This window comes from Silurus aristotelis (assembly GCF_946808225.1).
Source record: "Silurus aristotelis genome assembly, chromosome: 6".
NCBI classification, from domain to species: Eukaryota; Metazoa; Chordata; class Actinopteri; order Siluriformes; family Siluridae; genus Silurus; species Silurus aristotelis.
In genome coordinates, this window is record NC_139579.1 from 11,862,140 (window position 1) to 11,880,896 (window position 18,757).

General features: G+C 39.0%; 1 protein-coding gene across 1 annotated transcript in view; it reads left to right on the forward strand.

Annotated features, from left to right (window-relative positions):
• The window catches only part of thsd7aa (thrombospondin, type I, domain containing 7Aa), a 121,032-nt gene that overhangs the window by 35,080 nt on the left and 67,195 nt on the right, over positions 1-18,757 (forward strand). The window contains exon 2 of the mRNA XM_083543165.1: positions 13,528-14,638. Coding sequence (XP_083399291.1) covers positions 13,528-14,638 — 1,111 coding nt within the window. The remainder of the gene's footprint in view (positions 1-13,527; positions 14,639-18,757) is intronic.

The window sequence follows — 18,757 nt, forward strand, 5'->3', positions numbered from 1 at the left end:
GAAAAAAAATTATGTATGTATATATATATATATATATATATATATATATATATATATATATATATATATATATATACACACACACACACACACACACACACACACACACACACACACACTCAGTGGTCCCCCGGAACTAATGGGGGTTCCGAAAAAAAAAAAAATAATAAAATAATAATAATAATAATAATAATAATAATAATAATAATAATATATATATATATATATATATATATATATATATATATATATATATATATATATATATATATAAAACATAGTTTGAAATATTATTTTTCTTTTAATATAATTTTAGTATAATTTTAATATAATCTTTTAGATAATTCGCAACTGCTGTTAGTAACCCGTTAATTTTCCGAGCCATGAATTATTATGGAGCACAGAGGGCTAAGGACCTTGCTCAAGGGCCCAAGAGTGGCTATATAAGGGGTTGAACCTGCAACCTTCCAATTATTAACATACAGCCATAACCACTGAGCTACTACATGAAGCTACCACTTTAAGCGTCTGATTGTGTTTGTTAGCCGCCAATTTTTTAAAAAATTTTTAAGCTGCTAATTTAATAGTGAGGTTTTATTTATTGAACATTGTAACAAATGTTGATTTAACTTCTAATGTTTCAACTGAATCATTGTGACTTTAATTTGTGGAATTGAAATTGTGTTAGTCTGTAAATTATTGCCAATCAAGGACCATTTATTGGACCAGTGTAATCTATGATTTGCTGTACAATCCAAATGAAATGTTACAGATTTCATTTTTTTCAATTGCCATTTTTTGTATTTTTTAATACAAAAATATGTTGTATTTTGTATTTGTATTTAATGGCCAGATCATTTATAATGAAATGGGGATGTATAGCTATATATTATATAGATAGTTTGTGGACACCTGACCATAAGATTCCTACATGTGTTTTGCTATTTGCTCTTATAATGACCTCGATGCTTTAGGAGAAATGTTCCACAAGATATTGAAGATTTTTGCTCAAGAGTTTTAGTAAAGTCAGGTATTGATGTTGGTAAGGAAACCTGGGGTGCATTCTAATTCCATCCCAAAGATGTTCAATAGTGTTCAGGTCAAAGCTTTATAGAAGTTCTATAGCAGGTAAATGATAGAGCTGGCTTTGAGTGCCAAAGCTTTATCATTCTGGGGCAGGATTGGGTCTCCAAGTTCAAACAAAGAAAACATTTCATACTCCTGCATCCAAAGACATCCTATAGAGTTGTGTGTCTCAGTTTTGTGGTAACAGTTTGGAGAAGAACCACGTACAGCTGGAAAAGTCAGTGTTTTTTTTGTCCATAAAGTATAGGTTACATATAAATAATCGTGTTACAGGCTTTAAAAACTCCTTTTCTTACTGGCTAAGCCTTTGAGCTAAGTGTAATCTTTTAAAGAAATATAGTAGGTGTGTTGGTGGACAGGTTGTCCTACACTACACTTTAAAGTCAGAATTTTACAAAAAAGTGTGTTTCCTCTTAAAAAAAAGATGGTGAAGCTAGCAGAGATAAAGAGCTGAGGGCTACACAATGCACCGAGTGCCAGACAGTTTTCTTATTGCAGGTTTAGCTGCAGCCAGGGTTTTTTTTTTAGGGATTTCGGTTTGGACTTGATAAAGTGGCTTTCTCTCCTACTACAGATTAAGCTACATAGTGCTTTGACTTCGAGTCTGAAACATGGTGTATTATGCAAATTGCTTACATTACATAAGAGATTTATAACAGCATATGTTTGTTGCTCAGTCTACTTCTGGAATGTCAAAGTGCCAAAATTTACTAAATGTTTGCCAATTCTGTTACTTAATAGGAATGATTCCACAATGATGAAATGTAAATATCAATGAATAAATCAATCAAGCAATCAATCAAATAATCATTTTAATCATCAACTCTGTAATGACATACATATAAAAATATTTCAAACAAAAATAGAAAATTCAAAGAACATATTGATATACACAATATGGTTAACTGACTGTTTGAATGTTCCATTCCACATTTAGTCTCCATTTGCTGTCATAATCACCGCCACTCTTCTGAGAAGATGTTCCACTAGATTTAAAAGACATTGTGTTTATGGAGCTTTGTGCTCACAAAGCTGGTAAAAAGTCCGGTTCTGATGTAGGTGAAGCATTCCGGTTCATCCCAAACCCCTTCAACAGGGTTAAAGTCATTCAAGATTTTACACTCCAGTCCAAGCAAAACATGTTTTCTCGAGTAAGAGTTGTTCCCAGTTGTGTATATAAGATGAATGGGTTGTTGCCAGGTGATGGATGAAGTGTACATTTCTGCCTCACCCCTGGTGTGTATGGGATACGCTCCGGATCCACTAACGCTGTCCAGGATAAAGTGGTGCTAAATATAAATAAATGATATAAATGAATATGAATAATTTATTGAATTCACTGACTTTATTACACTGTTATTAGACTTCATTGTAATGAAGAATGAAGAAATAAATATGGATGAATGAATAAATAATGGACACATTTACTGTTATTTTATAAAAAAATAAAAAAATAAAAAAAAGACCATTAGTTTCTCAATGTGTATTGACGGTTCTACAATTGCTCTTTTTTGTTCTTCTCCATAAACTATTACATAAGTTACATTTGGTGCAGAACTCAAATGGTGCATGAATACTCACTAGAACGGATCACATTTCTCCTGTCCTTCAACAGCTGCAATGACTTCCTGTTAAACAGTGCATTGAATATAAAATCCTGCTTTTCAGTTAGAAGGCATTACATAACTTGGATCCTTTGTATTTATTTGTCTTACTTCTACCATATACTCCTTCTCGAACTTTTAGATCAATGTACTTATCCTCATTACTTCCTTGTATGCGCTTGGCATCTATGGAATCTTGAGCTTTTAGCTACCTGTGGAATTTACTTCCTCTTGATATCCGCAACAGCAACTCTGTCTCTGTTTTCAAATCTCATTGAAAACACATCTTTTCAGGCAGGCATATTATTGACATTGCATTTGCATGTCTTTTTGACGGTAAAGAGTTTTATTATTTTAAACGGTTGTTGTTAAGTGTTTTGTTTTTATTGTATGTAAGGTGTTCTTGAATGTCATGTCAAGCATAAAATGTATTATTATTATTATTATTATTATTATTATTATTATTATTACTATTATTATTTGATTTGAACGCAAAAAAGAGCGACAAAGTCCATTATAATATTTAAATGTATTTCTGTACGATACTATGCTAATAACCTAAGCTTTCTAAATATTACTTTATATTTGTCATGGTTTATACGAACGCCAAATAAACCCGAGCTTTTGAGACATAAAGCCACGCAGACATAAAAGTAAAGCAAAATGCTTAATCATATCGTTTCCCTGCAGATTTCACAGACTTCATGCGGCGTTAACATATAATTCGTCCTTTAATTTTATTGCCGTTTTCGGATTTGATCCTATTTTAACACTGTGGCACAGTCTGTAGGACGTAGCGAAGGGAAAAAGACATCGGTCGTGATAGATCAAAGCATATGCCGGGAGAGATGTGAAAGGGATGTTAATCAGAACAGCAGCGTGAGGCCTGTAAACCCGCTGTTTGTGCACGGTGCGGCCCAGTGAACCGACAAAACCCCACGCTGTGCCCCCCTTCCTCTCCCTCCGTTCAATCCGGTAAGCTTTATTTAGTTACAGTATTGTCAGAACGTCATCGAAAGGGTAAAAGCCTCCCATTAAGCGATCTAGAGACATCAGTTTGGGTGACAAAACTGTTTCATCTGGATTTCTCTCTCTCGCACGCAAAACAAACACACGTTCAGACTGAGCATCACGGCGTCAGCTCCCCTGCTTCTCCTCTGACTAATGTCTTTTTTTCTTATCTGTGCAAGTATCAGCTCTACTTTCCATTCTCTCCATTTGCTTTTCTTGCTGCTGGAACCATTTGTCCAGATGTTAGAGTGCTGCATTGTCGAATATGACTTCGAATTGATCATCAGTTCATCCCTGAAGAGCAGAAATGTAACCAGGGATTTTCATGATATTAGATCAAGAATAAAGTATTAAATTGGAGCAGAACATTTATATGAAATGGTATCAAAAAGTTTCAAAATAAATGGTGCTACCTGGTGCTATTCTGATCATGCGTTACTACGTTTCATCATGGACACCAGGTTAGAACAAAGAGCAAACTCGGTGTGAAACAGAGGTGTTTGACGCGACATACGTTTGAGATATAAGTCGTTTGAGGTGTTTCGAGTGGCATGCGTTCACTCAAGAGTGTAAGAACATCCCTGGAAGACGAGGCGAGATCAGAAAGAACTTCGAGTTTAACCGCCGAAAATGTCAAAACCGTTTGGCCACTTGTGCATGATGATTGTTGGAGAACAATCCACATGATTCTTCCGCACTCATCCTATTTGCCACATTTGGCCACTGCGGACTTCGCTCTCTTCCCGTAGATGAAGGTCCGGCTCAAAGTTTGCCGTTTTAACACAGTAGCGGAGATCACAAAAGGTTTTTGGCATGCTTTGAAAAGAAGACTCCCGGGACATATTCCAGAAGTGGCAGGAATGCTGGGATCACTGTATTGCTGTGCAAGGGGACTATTTGGACATGTATAGTGTTTAAACAAAGGTAAATAAAGCACTTCCTTGTAAACAGAGCGAGTTTCAAAACCTTTTCATATCACCAAGGTCTCGGAGCTGGATAAAATAAGGAAATATTGGACCCAGTTTGTGGAAGTGTGTAGTTTTCGCTACGTTCCCTGTGCGTTTAACGTTCAAGCCACCTCAGAAATCACGATTAGACTCTCTGTAGGAGATGCGCTGTAGCCTGAAAGATCAAAAAAGAATGGCTTTATTGAATCGATGGTAAACCTGGGGCATGCAATCAACATAGCGGCTCAAAGAAATCAGCAGGGTGAAACCTGGTAGAGCGTCGAACGATTGCCTGGGATTGCATGTTTGGACTGCTTTGTCCTTGGAGCTGTGCTGGTTCTTTTAGATCCTCCACCCTTCCCTTTCTACCTAATTAGTCTTTGGCTATAGTGTTAATGGTGCTCGTGATTAGACTTGATTTATTCTTCTGTGTCAGGATAAATGGAGACTCAGCAGCCGGAGATTTGTATGCATGCAGAGTCGCTCCAAGTGGAGAAAAAAGGATTTATTTTTCTAAAATTGGTGCAGGCTGAATAAAGAACAAAGGATTCCGTGTGTCTGTCTGCACAAAGCGAGGGCTAAACAGCATGCGCTTTGTGTTTTGTGCGCGAGTGGCTCAAGCTGTCACTGGGCGCCTCGTCACTTCCCTCCATGCTTTGGCAAAGGTCTGTTCTCCCGTTTTTCTTCCCTCCCTCCTTTCCTCTATCATTCTCTTGCTATCTATCTTTATCTTGGAGTGTTGGTACAGTGAGGCTCTGAAATGTAGACTTCAGGCAAAATATACTACTCTTTCGGAGAATCATTTTTGGTGTGTGCATTTATATGTATATGGTTTCAACCCATGGAATTGCTTTAGGATAGAACATGAAGCTTCACATTCAATTTCATGGAACAAATGCTGCTTGCATTGCTTCAGGGGATCTTGTGCTCTCAGCTGGACACTGTAGATTTTGGCCTGCTGTAATCATAAAGACCATACTGTGCTCATCCCCGAATTCACAACATGTGCTCACAATGAACATTCTTGCAACACACTTACAATTTGTTCGTCTTCAGAGTAGAAGAATTACAATGAATTAACCCGTGTTGAGAAGAGGATGGGTTCCTTTTTGAGTCTGGTTCCTCTCAAGTTTTTTTGTCCTCATGTCATGTTGTCATGCCAGAGTGGCTTTTCCTTGACACTGTTGCCCCTGTCTAAGTCATTACAGCTCTACTATAAATCTAAAGTTCATCCGGATTTCTGGTTTGTTTCAATGCTTAGCATTAAAAGCATTAGAAACTAAATGGTCTTGATGAATGGTCAGCATTGACTGTGCAAGTATCAGCTCCTCTAGTCAGAATTATAGTTGTAGCTCAGTGGCTGAAATGTTGAATTTTGGTTTAAAAGTTGTCAGTTCAAATCCCAGCCCCACCAAGCTATCTGTCCTGGGCCCTTAAGTTTGGCCCTTAACCCTCAGTTGCTCATTGTAAAAAGAATATAATTGTAAGTCAGCCGGAATAAGAGCATCTCTTAAATGCCTTAAATACAAATGTAAAATGTGTGTAAAATAAATCACACTGACCATAAGCTTTTGGGGGAAGGGGTAGCTCAGTGCTTAAGGTGTTGGCCTGCTGATCAGAAAATTATGAGTTCAAATCCCAGCCTCACCAAACAAGGGGTACAGTTGCACATTTGCTGGGTGGTATGCAATATCATGGTTGCCACCGCCTTCCTTCTCCATAAAAAAGCTGGGTAAATAGCTTTACCCCCCCCCCCCCATGTTCATTGACCCTATGCACTAAGTACCCTAATTTTGCCTCAACTGAATAGTTGTAAGCTGCTCTAGAAGGTACCTCAACCAAACAAATGCAGATAGTCCTGCTAAGAATTATAGTCATTAGATGACTTGTAGCTCAGTAGTCAAGATGTTGGCTTTCTGATTAAAAGGTTGTGAGTTTAAATCCCAGCCCCACCAAGCTATCTGTCCTGGGCCTTTAGTTATAACTCTCAACACTCAGTTGCTCATTGTATAAAGAAGATAATTGTAAATCAGTTCAGGATGGGGCATCTGCCAAATGCTGTGAATGTAGAATTAGTGAATAAGATTTTGGAGGTTGAAGTAGCTCTGTTTTTAAGGTGTTAGCCTTCTGATCAGAGGGTTATGGGTTCAAATCCCAGCCCCACCAAATTACTTCAACTGCTCAGTTGGGAGTTCTTGATAAGGGCCTCTGCAAAACAACTGCAAGTAATCCTATTCTTTGAGTTTAAAGGACAGCATTCTTTCCTCTTGCCAGTATAATAGTCGTTAATTATTGACATCTGTAAACCCTTCCATTTAGTCATTGTTATTGGCCTTTTTACTGACTTGTTTGGTCATAAATCTTACTCACCGGGACAAAACAGCCCAATTCCTACCGGCCATTTGTTCAAAGAACAGATTGCAAAATTCGATCCTATTAGCTCGACCAGTCTGCTGCTTCTCTCTCTGCCCTGTTTGAACGGCAAAACCTCTCTGGATGCTCGGAACATGCTCCAGAACGTGTCTCTGAAAGGCAAGCGTGGGTGAAAATTTCTCTGAGAACTGACTCATTTTCCCTAGTTAAAAGTTCACCCTGTAGATTCATGCATAAATACGCGTTTGTATGTGTTTCGTAATTGTGTACGATTCTTTTCTTTTTCTTCGCACTTTGGTCTGCGGAGGATGTTTGATTGATGAAAGTATACGTTTTTTCAATCTTCCTGATCTCGCAAGTGACCTCATTGAGCTTAATTAAGCGAATTGAAATGCATTGTTTTTAATTCGCTGTTCTCTAACTCCCCAACACACACACTCTTACACACTCACAAACAACCACACTGTCTTCACCTAATATTCAGTCTCACAAACAATGTGTATTATATTGTAAAGAAATCTTGCATACTAGAGATCAAGAGCACAAAGAAAGCAAGGTGCTTCATACTAGTCACATGTACTTGTACATGTACAATTAAATTCTTTCTTAACATATAAAAGTGATGTTATGAAACTGGGGTAAGCCACGATACAGCACCCTGAAAGAACAGAGGTTTAAGGGCCTTGCTCCAGGGCCCCAACATGACAGTTTACCAGGGATTAAACCACTACCCTTCTGATCAGTCAGCCCTAACTGCTGAGTTACCAAATCCCATACAAGCTTTGGCCTCACCAATGTAAAACTGGCATATTTTTTTTGTATCGCTTTGCAATGTTAAAGCAACAAACGAATGAGAAATGTTGATTTGTTCTTTTCAATTGTCAGCTAACACTAAATATTAGCTGTGTTGGAAAAACTGTAGACATTTCTACATGACAAGAATAAAAAACACTGACTTTGCTATTGGTAATCTAGTGTTGAGGTGCGGATGAATTGTGGGAAGAACTGGGATGAACTAAGAGGTCGGATCAGGTTCAGGTTGTCCTCAAATGGTCTCTTATAAGACTGAGCAAGAGAAATAAAATAAAGACGTTGGCGAACCAGCGATTCCGATGACTTTGCGAGTGCTTGAAGGTTGTAAGGGCTGTCACATAGCCCTGTTTGAGCCTATAAGGAAATCCTCTGTCTTTCACCTGCTTAGCCATTTGATCAGATCGAATTTTATATCGCTTTTAAGTCTCAACACATAAGTGCGGCTGTGCCTTATCCACCCTTGCAGTTTAATGAGGCTGAAAAAAATGCCTGCAAGGAATACACTCGGTGTTGGGGAGAATACGCCTTTTTTTTTTTATGTTGCACAAAATCCTAAATGAGGCGTGTAATGCAGAAAAAGGAACGAAAACCCCCTCTGCTTAGCACAGATAAGTCTATATCGGAGATTCTGTTCTAGCATGAGAATTATTATATCCTCCTTAACCAACTACAACACTGACAAATCTCTTTTTCCGTGTGGAGGAAGATCAATCCTTACTTACTTCCCTATCTTCAATATGCCCCATTTGCTCTATGCTGATACGAAAATTTGGCCAACCACCAAAAAAGCATACCTACCAGGGGGCTCCAGCAAATAACCCCTCAGATCTCTATCATTCCCCCCGAGCTGTTTGATCTTCATGGCTTGAAATCAGTCCAGCATGGGTCAGGAAGCACTGCATGCTGACCTGACCGTATGGCGTGCAATCTTGGAAAAAGGAAAGCTGCTCTGATTTGCTTACGATTTGCCTTCTCCTGTCGGTCTTTAAAATGATTTGATGAGGATGAAACAAGGTTTCTGCAGGTTAGAACGTTAGGAATGAAATTTAAAACCACACAAATATGTTGTTAGCAACTGGCCTTAACCACACCATGAATAATTTTTTTCAAGCCAAGTATCGCTGAACTTGCACTTCCTCCTAGAGGAAAAATACAATTCACGCCAATAACAGAAAGCTGATTGGCTGATGCATGTTGATCTAATCTGTAGTCGTAATACAGCAAATTATATTTGGACTATCGAAAAAAAGAACTAAAACAACAGGAAAAGGAAACAACAACAACAAAAATTTGATCATTAGAGCTAGCGCTAAATGGACATCGGAAAATTCAGACTTGTTTAAGATTATTTAAGCCCTAAAGCAGCGAAATTAAGACGTTTTAAGGCTTAAAATTTAGATTTTTATATTGTAGACTTTTTAAGACCCAGTGGAAACCCTGATGAAACCAGGAACTGCCATAGTGACCAATAATTTGTGACAAATATTTAATTTGGAGACTTATACCAGACTTCACTGGTACATTTGTATGACGTATCGCAACACTACAGAGACCGAAGTGTGTCCAGTGAGTCACATAGAATATAAAATAACATGGCAGAGGTAGAGCTGCATCTTCAGAACAAAATTTCTGTCAGTCAGAAGTCGCTTTATGATTTGCTGTCTGTCTGAACCAACAAAATCAAATCTGTACTCTATTGAATTGTATAGCCTCATATTTGTTTCCATCATGTGGTACTGCATTGAATTGCATTGAATCAAATAGAAATTGTTTCGCATCGCATCAGTAGCTGCTTCATATGTATCTTTGAAGTATCGTATCGTTGGCTATGCATCGAGATGCGAATCGCATCGACCTCAGGTACAGAGACGCACATCCTTAATAGATACACTATATGGACAAAAGTATTGGGGCACCTGACCTTTTCAGCCATATGTGCTTCTTTCCCAGTCTGTTATTGCAAAGTTGAAGGTACACAATTGTATAAGGTGTCTTTGGATGCATGAAATTTTCACTTTCACTTGACCCAAACCTGTTCCAGCATGACAACGCACCTGTGCACAAATCAAACTCCATGAAGATATGCTTTGCATGAGTTGGAGTAAGATCTCCTGCTACAAAACTTTTTCTGAATGGTTACAAATATCCAGAACCACACTCCAAAATCCAGAAGCATGGAGGTTATTATTTTATTGGGACAAAATGTGAAATGTGATGCTCAAAAAGCACCATACTTTTGACCAGGTGTCTGGAAACTTTTGCCAATATAGTGTGATACTGGTCAAGCGGTATAGCCTTCTACTGGAATCCCTACATTTTGTCATCAAATTGAACAGAAGAAACACATTATACAAAGCCAATGGCAAATGAAAAACAGCCTCAATGTCTGTCAAGGAATATATTAACCTTGCAAAATATTTAAAACACACTTACACACTGAGAAAAGCAGAACAGACTGCCAGGTGACTCTTGGCAGAGAATGCTAGTGTGATCCAGCCATGTGGGATGCTTAATATTCAGGAGTACATATGACACATATTCAAGCATGCCAGCCAGGTCTTCCCATGTGGGAGCCTTGTAACACCTCTGAACCATGTGCCATAAGCTCATAAATCTGTGCGGCTCTTCCAATCACGTGCCTTCACTTAGACCTGGACAGAGAAAGGAGCATGCAGAAGGGAAATCTTATTACCGATTTGGAAATGATTTTGCGCTATTTGTTTTTTCCAGGAACAATGCACTACAGGAAATGTCGGACCCTGCGGCGGTCGCAAACAGGAGGCTCGTTTTTTGAAAGCTGCTAAGCACATTAAAAAAAAAAAGAAAGAAAGAAAGGAGGTGTTTGTATAAGACACGGGCACTTTTTTTTTTTTAGCACAACTCTTTCTAATTACCTTCCATCCTCGACTGATGTTTCGAAAAAAATTGCAAGCTATTGAACAGCAATGGATGGAGATCCTGCAATTGAATTGGCAGAAAATCTAAAAATGCTGACTTTTGAATGATTTGTAGGTGTAGGATTACATAAAATATTATCAACAGCTATTTAAAAAAAAAAAAATTGATTTTGCAAATAGTAGGCCACAATTGGATTAAAAATAATATTTAACTGAAGCTTCTTTTATTTCCATCGACGAGCAAACGTAGATTGTTACCATTGGCACAAATAGACACATGATGCACATGCAGGAAACGCTTAAGGTATCAGATATCCAGTCCAGTCCTGTGCTTCACTCATGATTTCACAGCTACACTTTCTGTAGTGGACTGTCACTCAGTCAGATGATAAAACCCTACATTCAAGAAACTTAATTTGCATACCTTTTTTTGTTTGTGTTTATGAACTAAAAGTAGTCCGTAAGTCCCCACCTTCTAAATTTATTTGTAATGTTGCCCTTCTGGAAGTTTCAAGACTTTTCAAGATTTTCCAGGTCCTTTGCCATTAAAATGATCTCAGTTTGTGAGCTGACATCAGTGGTGGTGATTTTGACCTACTTGGATTGTTGGAGAAGTAAAGATGGAAAAGTGAAGTGAATGGAGAAGTGTAGCAGATATGATGTAGGATGAAGGGGTATCTGCAAAAGTTTCAAAGATAGTGGTGAGACCTGAGATGTTGTATAGCATAGAGATTATTTGAGCAGTAAAGAAAATGTTTAAAGGAAGGAGGGGTGTTGGTCGGGCAGTCCAACCACGTTAACTAAACTGTTACGGAAACAGCAAGTTGAGCCATCAGCCCTTGCCGGCCAATGCGCCTTATGGTGTGGGAGGTCTAAAAAAAAAAAAGAAAGCAGTTTGGATATATTTAATATATAAAGCATCCTTCTGACAAATTTGGCAACCAATGAAATGTAGTTGTAGATGTGAAAGGGGTGTTGTTTTAGTCACCAAACTATAATGAATGCATTTGCTTGCGGTGGTTATCTCAGAAACATTGGAGACTGGATTGGAAAATCACAAGTTCAAATCCCAGCACCACCAAGATGCCAATGCAGGTCCCTTGAGCAAGGCCCTCAACCCTCAACTGCTCAGTCGTAAGTTACTCTGGCTAAGAGCATCTGCCAAATGTTATAAATGTAAAATGCAAATTACCTTTGGAATATTAAAATTTGGTCAATTCTGGTTCCTGATATCCCTTTACTCTTAAAATAAAATGACAATTTTTTACCAACAATGCCATCACTGGGGGGAAAAGCACATCCAGGTTTAACTACTCCTCTTGTTTATATATTGATTATGTAGTGTGCACTTCCCTGGTGTCCTGTGGCCTGTGGATAACCATGACACTCTGTGACACCCTCATAAATTACCCAGTGCACCTGCTAGATTGAAAAGGATGCTGTTCTTCTCTGGGCAAAAAAACAAAACAAATAGTGTTATAACACTAAACGCATCACACAGTTCCTATGATGGAGGGCCATTTGAAAACACACTTTTGGCTTTGCAAAAGTGTGTTTAGTTTTTTTATTTTGTCTCCAAGGATAAAATTTTAGCTTCTTAGAATGACCATGTCAGATACGACTTTGGGAATAGATGGAAACCGGTAGCCAGACAGACAGATATTGTGTAGTACACAGCAGCTTATATCTGGTTTGTTGGAGCGAAAAATAGAAAGCATGTATGAGAAGGACACCTTTCAGCTTATTTTTTCCTTCATTGTCTCTTTTTATCTCAGTGATAAAGCCGTGTGTTTGGGCAGATTGTGGATGTTCCATCGCCGTCTCCAGCATTCGGTCCAGGTTCTTGAGGTTACTATTGATCTTTATCGACCGTGCAGCTGCAGCTTCACCTGCAGGCTAATTCCATCCATTGCTTCTTCCTCTGACATTTTTATTTCTTTGCCTCACCTTTACCGAGTAGAGCCATAAAGCACGCCTTCAAAGAGCTCCTGTCCTCCATGGCCCTTGGTAAATCACTCTCCAGACCCAGCGTTTTACCTTGTGCTGTATGAGGAGTCTCATGGAGGCATCTAAAGAACACACTACTACACTGATGTTTAATTTTCAAGACAAAAGCCATGACAACTAGCACTTGGAAAGACAAAGTGACTCATCAGAGTATAAGACCACAATAATCCTAAAACAAATTGCTAGTATATTGTTACTAGTATAAAAATATTTTGCTTTCATGCTACAAAAGCTCTTTTCAAGCAGAATTCAGATACAGACATAATGCAACTGCTGACCCTCTGGCACCCCAAAACCAGGGCATTGGATTTTTTGAGAAAGCTTTAGAGAATGATAGACCAAGTGAGGTCTATGTTTGAGCTAATGTTGACCCACTTTACTGAAGCAACCATTCGACTAAAGCAGTCTTTCTTTTGGTCACTTCTCACTTCGATATGCAGCTTTTTTTTCTGTAAAGCCATCAGCCTCCATAATCATTTACTGTCCATCATTCTTGATACACTCGCCCCCCTCTGAGTGCTTTATAGCATTCCTGGGAATAGAGAAATATTGATTATTTTTTTTTTAAACAGTAATTTGGTTTGACAGTATATCAGGCATTTGGTTTGTAGTGTCTTGTTTATTAATAATATTAATTTAACTCTTTAAGTAAAAAGCATTTGGCAAGATTTAACTGTTTAAATGTTAAAATGGTATTTGTAAGGCTTGTTATTCAATAAATATTGCAGAATAACAAAACTGGGAAAATATTAGGACTGTTTATTACATTGTGCTTAATCTTTCTCACAGGGCCCTGGGGCAGATGTATGGGCAGCGAGTGTGGTCCAGGTGGGAGTCAGAGCCGAGCGGTATGGTGTGCTCACTCCGAGGGCTGGACTACTCTTCACACCAACTGTCTACAGGGCGAGCGGCCTGATAACCAACAGACCTGCTTTCGCGTCTGCGACTGGCACAAAGAGCTGTACGACTGGCAGCTGGGGGCTTGGAACCAGTGTGTTCCTGTCTCTCTGCGCAACTCTGCAGTAACACGGCCAGCGGTGTGCACCCGAGGTGAAGAAGGCATTCAGACCCGCGAGGTGGCCTGCGTCCAGAAGAGCAACAGTGCACCCGCAGATGATACCATCTGCGAATACTTTGAGCCCAAACCAAGGTTGGAGCAGGCCTGTCTCATCCCATGCCCACAAGATTGTGTTGTCTCTGAGTTTTCTCTATGGAGCGTATGCTCAAAGACATGTGGAGTAGGCTTACAGAACCGGATCCGATCTGTCCTCTCTCCACCGCTCTTCGGGGGCTCGGCGTGCCCCAATCTTACCGAGTTTCAAACCTGCCATGAAGAAGAATGCGAGGGTGAAGAGAGTATGTACAGCCTCAGGGTAGGATCATGGGGTGACTGCACCATGCCCCCTTTACGCCTAGTCAGACAAGCTGAAGAAGAGCAACAAAGTCCAGAAAAACCAGCCCGACCCAAACGACCTGACAGACCCAAACGTAAGGACCGGCAAAATCGTCCGGACCGGCCCAAACGTAAAGACAAGCCGAATCGTCCAGACAGACCAAATCGCCCAGAAAGACCAACTCGCCCAGACAGACCGAAACGTCCAGACAGACCAAATCGCAAGAACAAACAAAATCCTGACAGGCCCGATCAGGAAGACAGGAATCAAGCAAGACAAGAAAGACAAGCCAGAAGACGTAAGAACAAAGAGCTGAAAAGAGCTAAAGGGGAACGGGTGAGAGACAGAGTCCGAGTGAAGGACCCAGAAACCCGAGAACTCATCAAGAAAAAGAGGACGAGGAATCGGCTGAACCGGCAGGGTGGAAAGTTCTGGGACCTGCAGGTGGGCTACCAGACCAGAGAGGTGACATGTGTGCACAAGAATGGGACCACTGCAGTATTGAGGTTAGTCTCATGCAAGTCTTTAATTAAGTCAAGTCAAGAGTTAGGGTGAATCGTGTGTATTTATCTCTCAGTCGTAAATTAAATGGTGATGCCTGGGTAATGTTTTGTATGTGAAACAATTTTTATTTTACAGTGCAGTTTTTCTGTTGGTTGCCAAAAAAGTGTACTTTTATAATAATTTTTTTCATTATTAATTAAAAACTGAAAAACGAGTGGTGAGGGTTTGACTGTTTATAGAGTTTGGAAACATCTGTTTATCATTTTTGAGAGATGCATGTTCCTTGTTTTGGGAGGTGGTACTGTAGCTTAGTGGTTTGCCAGCTAAACCAAGCTGCCACTCCTGGGCCCCTGAGAAAGGCCCTAAACCCTATAGCTGCCCTAATACCCTATAGTCGTATGAGTAATGGCGGGCGCACACTGTGCGATATGTAACAGTCCTTTGCAGATGTTTCTTGTCAGACTGTAAGAACATGATCCCCATATCACACCTTATGATCTCAGTTGTCATAATGTCAGACCATATGACAATCAATAAACAACGCACACAAGAAAAAGACCCGTTCTCAGTTTGTCATTAATCCATGCTGCGCTCAGATCCGCGTTCTCCCGCTAATTATAACTAGCAGCAAACAAAAACAATCTGTAAAATTCATTTTGTTTATGACATGCATTGTTAATAAAAACGTCATACAAACACTCCTTTTTCCCCTCTATAACTCAATGCTTTTTCCCTGAGGTGGTTTGAAGTTTCAGGTTTGGTTCTTAATTTAACAGTCGTCGTAGCAGAAGTCACAATGCAGGAAAGAATCTGGGATCTTCTCAGACTGGCAGAATTTCGGTGGAATATAAAGATAGCAATGACCAATAATCGTCTGCCAGCGAACTAACCAGCGATAAAAGACTATCTTGACTACTAGGATTTTCTAAATGTGTCTCAGATGACCAAATCGTGGCCAAAATCGCACAGGCTCTGGATAACAGCGTCTTCCAAATGTCGTAAATGTTTATTTTGTTTAAATGCTACGAATTAAGTTAATTGACGGTATTCATTTACATCATATTGTCACTGTAGGCAATGACAATAGGTTTTGGATGATATACATGTAGCATCATGTTTCACTTCACAAGTATCTGTTTATACTTGGAGAACATCTCAATTCTTAAGTGAAATCTAGTGATAAATATAGGCTGGATGATGAAGAAATATTGAACCAACATGGCTGCTATTCCATATTTTAATGCTATAGAATTAGGTCTAGACTTCAGCTGATTGGAGCAAGACAATGACCCGAAGTATATCTCCGAACTCTGTAAGCATTATTTAGAGAGCTGAAGTATCTATCATCAATGGCCTGCTCAGTCACTGTACCTAAATCCTATTGATTGATCTTTTCTAGGATGAACTGGATAGCAAGTTTAGAAAGAAATCTCCAACTATCCAACCAAGAATTTCTTCAAGTATCTCAGCTGAATGTTTGGAGAAACAAACTGTCTGAATGCCAAGAGCAAGTAAAACTGTTATTCCTGCTTACTTTTCAATGAAAATAAATTGGAACATCTTGACATTTCTACAGTTGTTTGGTCAAAGTCAAATCCAATGACCGAGATTGTTCCATATAAAAAAAGTCTTAATAAACATTAAAGTCTAAGTGTTTCCAAATGTTTTAACCACACAGAGTTAATCAGGTTAATGGTTTTACATGGAACCCATTGTGATCTAGAAGTACTGTGTTCTAAGTTTTATTCAAAACCTTCAAAGGATCACATAGAGGGACAACAGAGGGACAAATTAGTCTCCATAGTTTCCTAGATTTTCTTAGACCGCATGTTGCAACGCTTTAAATGTTAATCCTTCAAATCTTCGTACTTTTCGGCTGTTTTTTAAGTAGCACAAAAATATATGTTTTGTTCCTTAATTGATCGATGGCTTCTTTTTCTTCTTTGATCTAAAATATTATGCGTGTTCTTTATCCTTCCTCCATAAGCATAATATGGTCAAGGCAGCTTGATTTGTCACTGCTTTTTCTTGCACTCTTGCATTTTCTTTATAGCAGAATATTCTTATTGCAAAAATAAAAAAACTGAAGGAGAATGCTTAACACATTCCATGCCGACACTAAGCTAATTTAAAAAGCTAACATTATTTCAAGGGAACACGCGCATGCAGTGTTTCAGGTGAAGTCCACTGAGTAATTATATTTTCAGAAAAATGCCTCGGAGCTATGAGAAGGTTATTCTGCATAGCTTGACTGTTTTGAATAATGATTCGCATTATTATTAGCAGAGTTGCCTCACAGCTCCAGGGGGGTCTAGTATAATCCTGAGCTTGGGTAAATGTCCCTCTAGGCTTCTTGAAGGCTCTCTGGTTTTCTTCAACCTCCCAAAATAAGCCTGGGTGGTGGATTGGTCACTATATGTATGGCTCTAGGGTGAATGGTGCACTGTGATTGGTGGTGTTCTATCGAGGGTATATGTAATGTTTTGATTCCCAGTGATATCAGGATTCAATCCATGAGGAAGATGTTTTATAATGAGAAAAGCATTATTGTCTTATATAGACTTAGAAATGTCTCTGGTATTGGGACCACATATGATTAGCATATGTGATCCCACATGGTGAAACTGTTTTATGAGTCAAATAAACAAGAAAGGAGAGAAGAGAGTGCGCAAGTAAAAGTAAACTGTAATTGCGTGGGGCTTTGGAAATTTCCAGAATCAACAAACTCCAAAATCGGAACCGGGTAATTAAAACGCAGCAGGAAGTGAAAATCTGCTGCCCGTCATCCTTTTAGGGCCTGCTGAGAGCAACTCGGTTTTAATCATTCGATGGAAACATTGGCTTTGATATCTGTTAATTAAAATCATAGGCTGATGCATATCTTCATTTGCAAACAGAAAACTTGTGCATGGAGAAAAAACAACGAAAACAACAACGAATTAAGCTCAGGGTATCGATATCATTACGAATTAGCGCGCCTGACAATTCTGTGAACCGTCGTCATGGGATAGATGACGATCTGTGCTTGTCGAACGTATTAGAGAGAATTGAGTGTGTTGGTTCGTTTCAGCAAATCTGGTAATCGTAATTGTAATCTGTACTGTAGATAAAAGCACAGCCTGGCAGGGTCTGGGGAGGAATCTCTATAATCATAAATGGTAGACCATGTGTAGGCCAAGAGATCAATCATAGAGCATGGAAATATTTAAAGCAATTCACAAAAAAGACAAAGGAACAGATCTATATGATATAAAGCAGTTTTTCTTAGACATTCAGCTCACTTGGTTAGCAAACTCTGAGATCACGAACACAATTTTGGGTTTCTTGTGATGATTAAGTCTTTCATTGCAAAAAATAACCATCTAAATCATAAGAAATAAATGCATGATTTCAGAAGATACAAACTTGAAACAAGTCATATGATCTGCCAATGCAGTGTGTAAAGATCTTAAAAGCAGAGCTACTAAGCATCCTGAGGTTTGGCCAGCTCCAGTCACGTCCCACCTCATGGAGATTATGGACCTTTGAAGAAGTAGATGCCGAACTCGCAAACATCCCGAAACATCTAGAGACGTACCAGTGCCAATTGGATCCCACTACATGTGTGGAGTTTTGACACTGGACATCTTGGAGTTTTTAAAGGCTCTGGCATGGAGAAGCTAGTGCTGGATCTGTGATGATCACAAATGTTAAGCTCAGTAGCTTCTAGTTTTATAACCATAAAGACTGTATAAGACTGTAGAAAAAACATTACTTATAATCCTATACTCCAGTGCTCATGTTAGTTCTCACTCTCCAGTGTTCTGCATTGTTTAAAGCACACTCTTGATGTCACCCAAATGAGGATGGGTTCCCCTTTTGAGTCTGGTTCCTCTCAAGGTTTCTTCCTCATAACATCTAAGGGAGTTTTTCCTTGCCACAGTCACCACGGCTGCTCATCAGGGATAAATACACACCATTCACCTTAACTGTTGATTTCTGTAAAGCTGCTTTGAGACAATGTCTGTTGTGAAAAGCGCTATAGAATTAAACTTGACTTGACTTAAACAAAAGAATTCCTTTTAATTTAAGAATCATTGTCAGATTTTTATACATATTTTTTTTGTCTTAAAATGATTTAC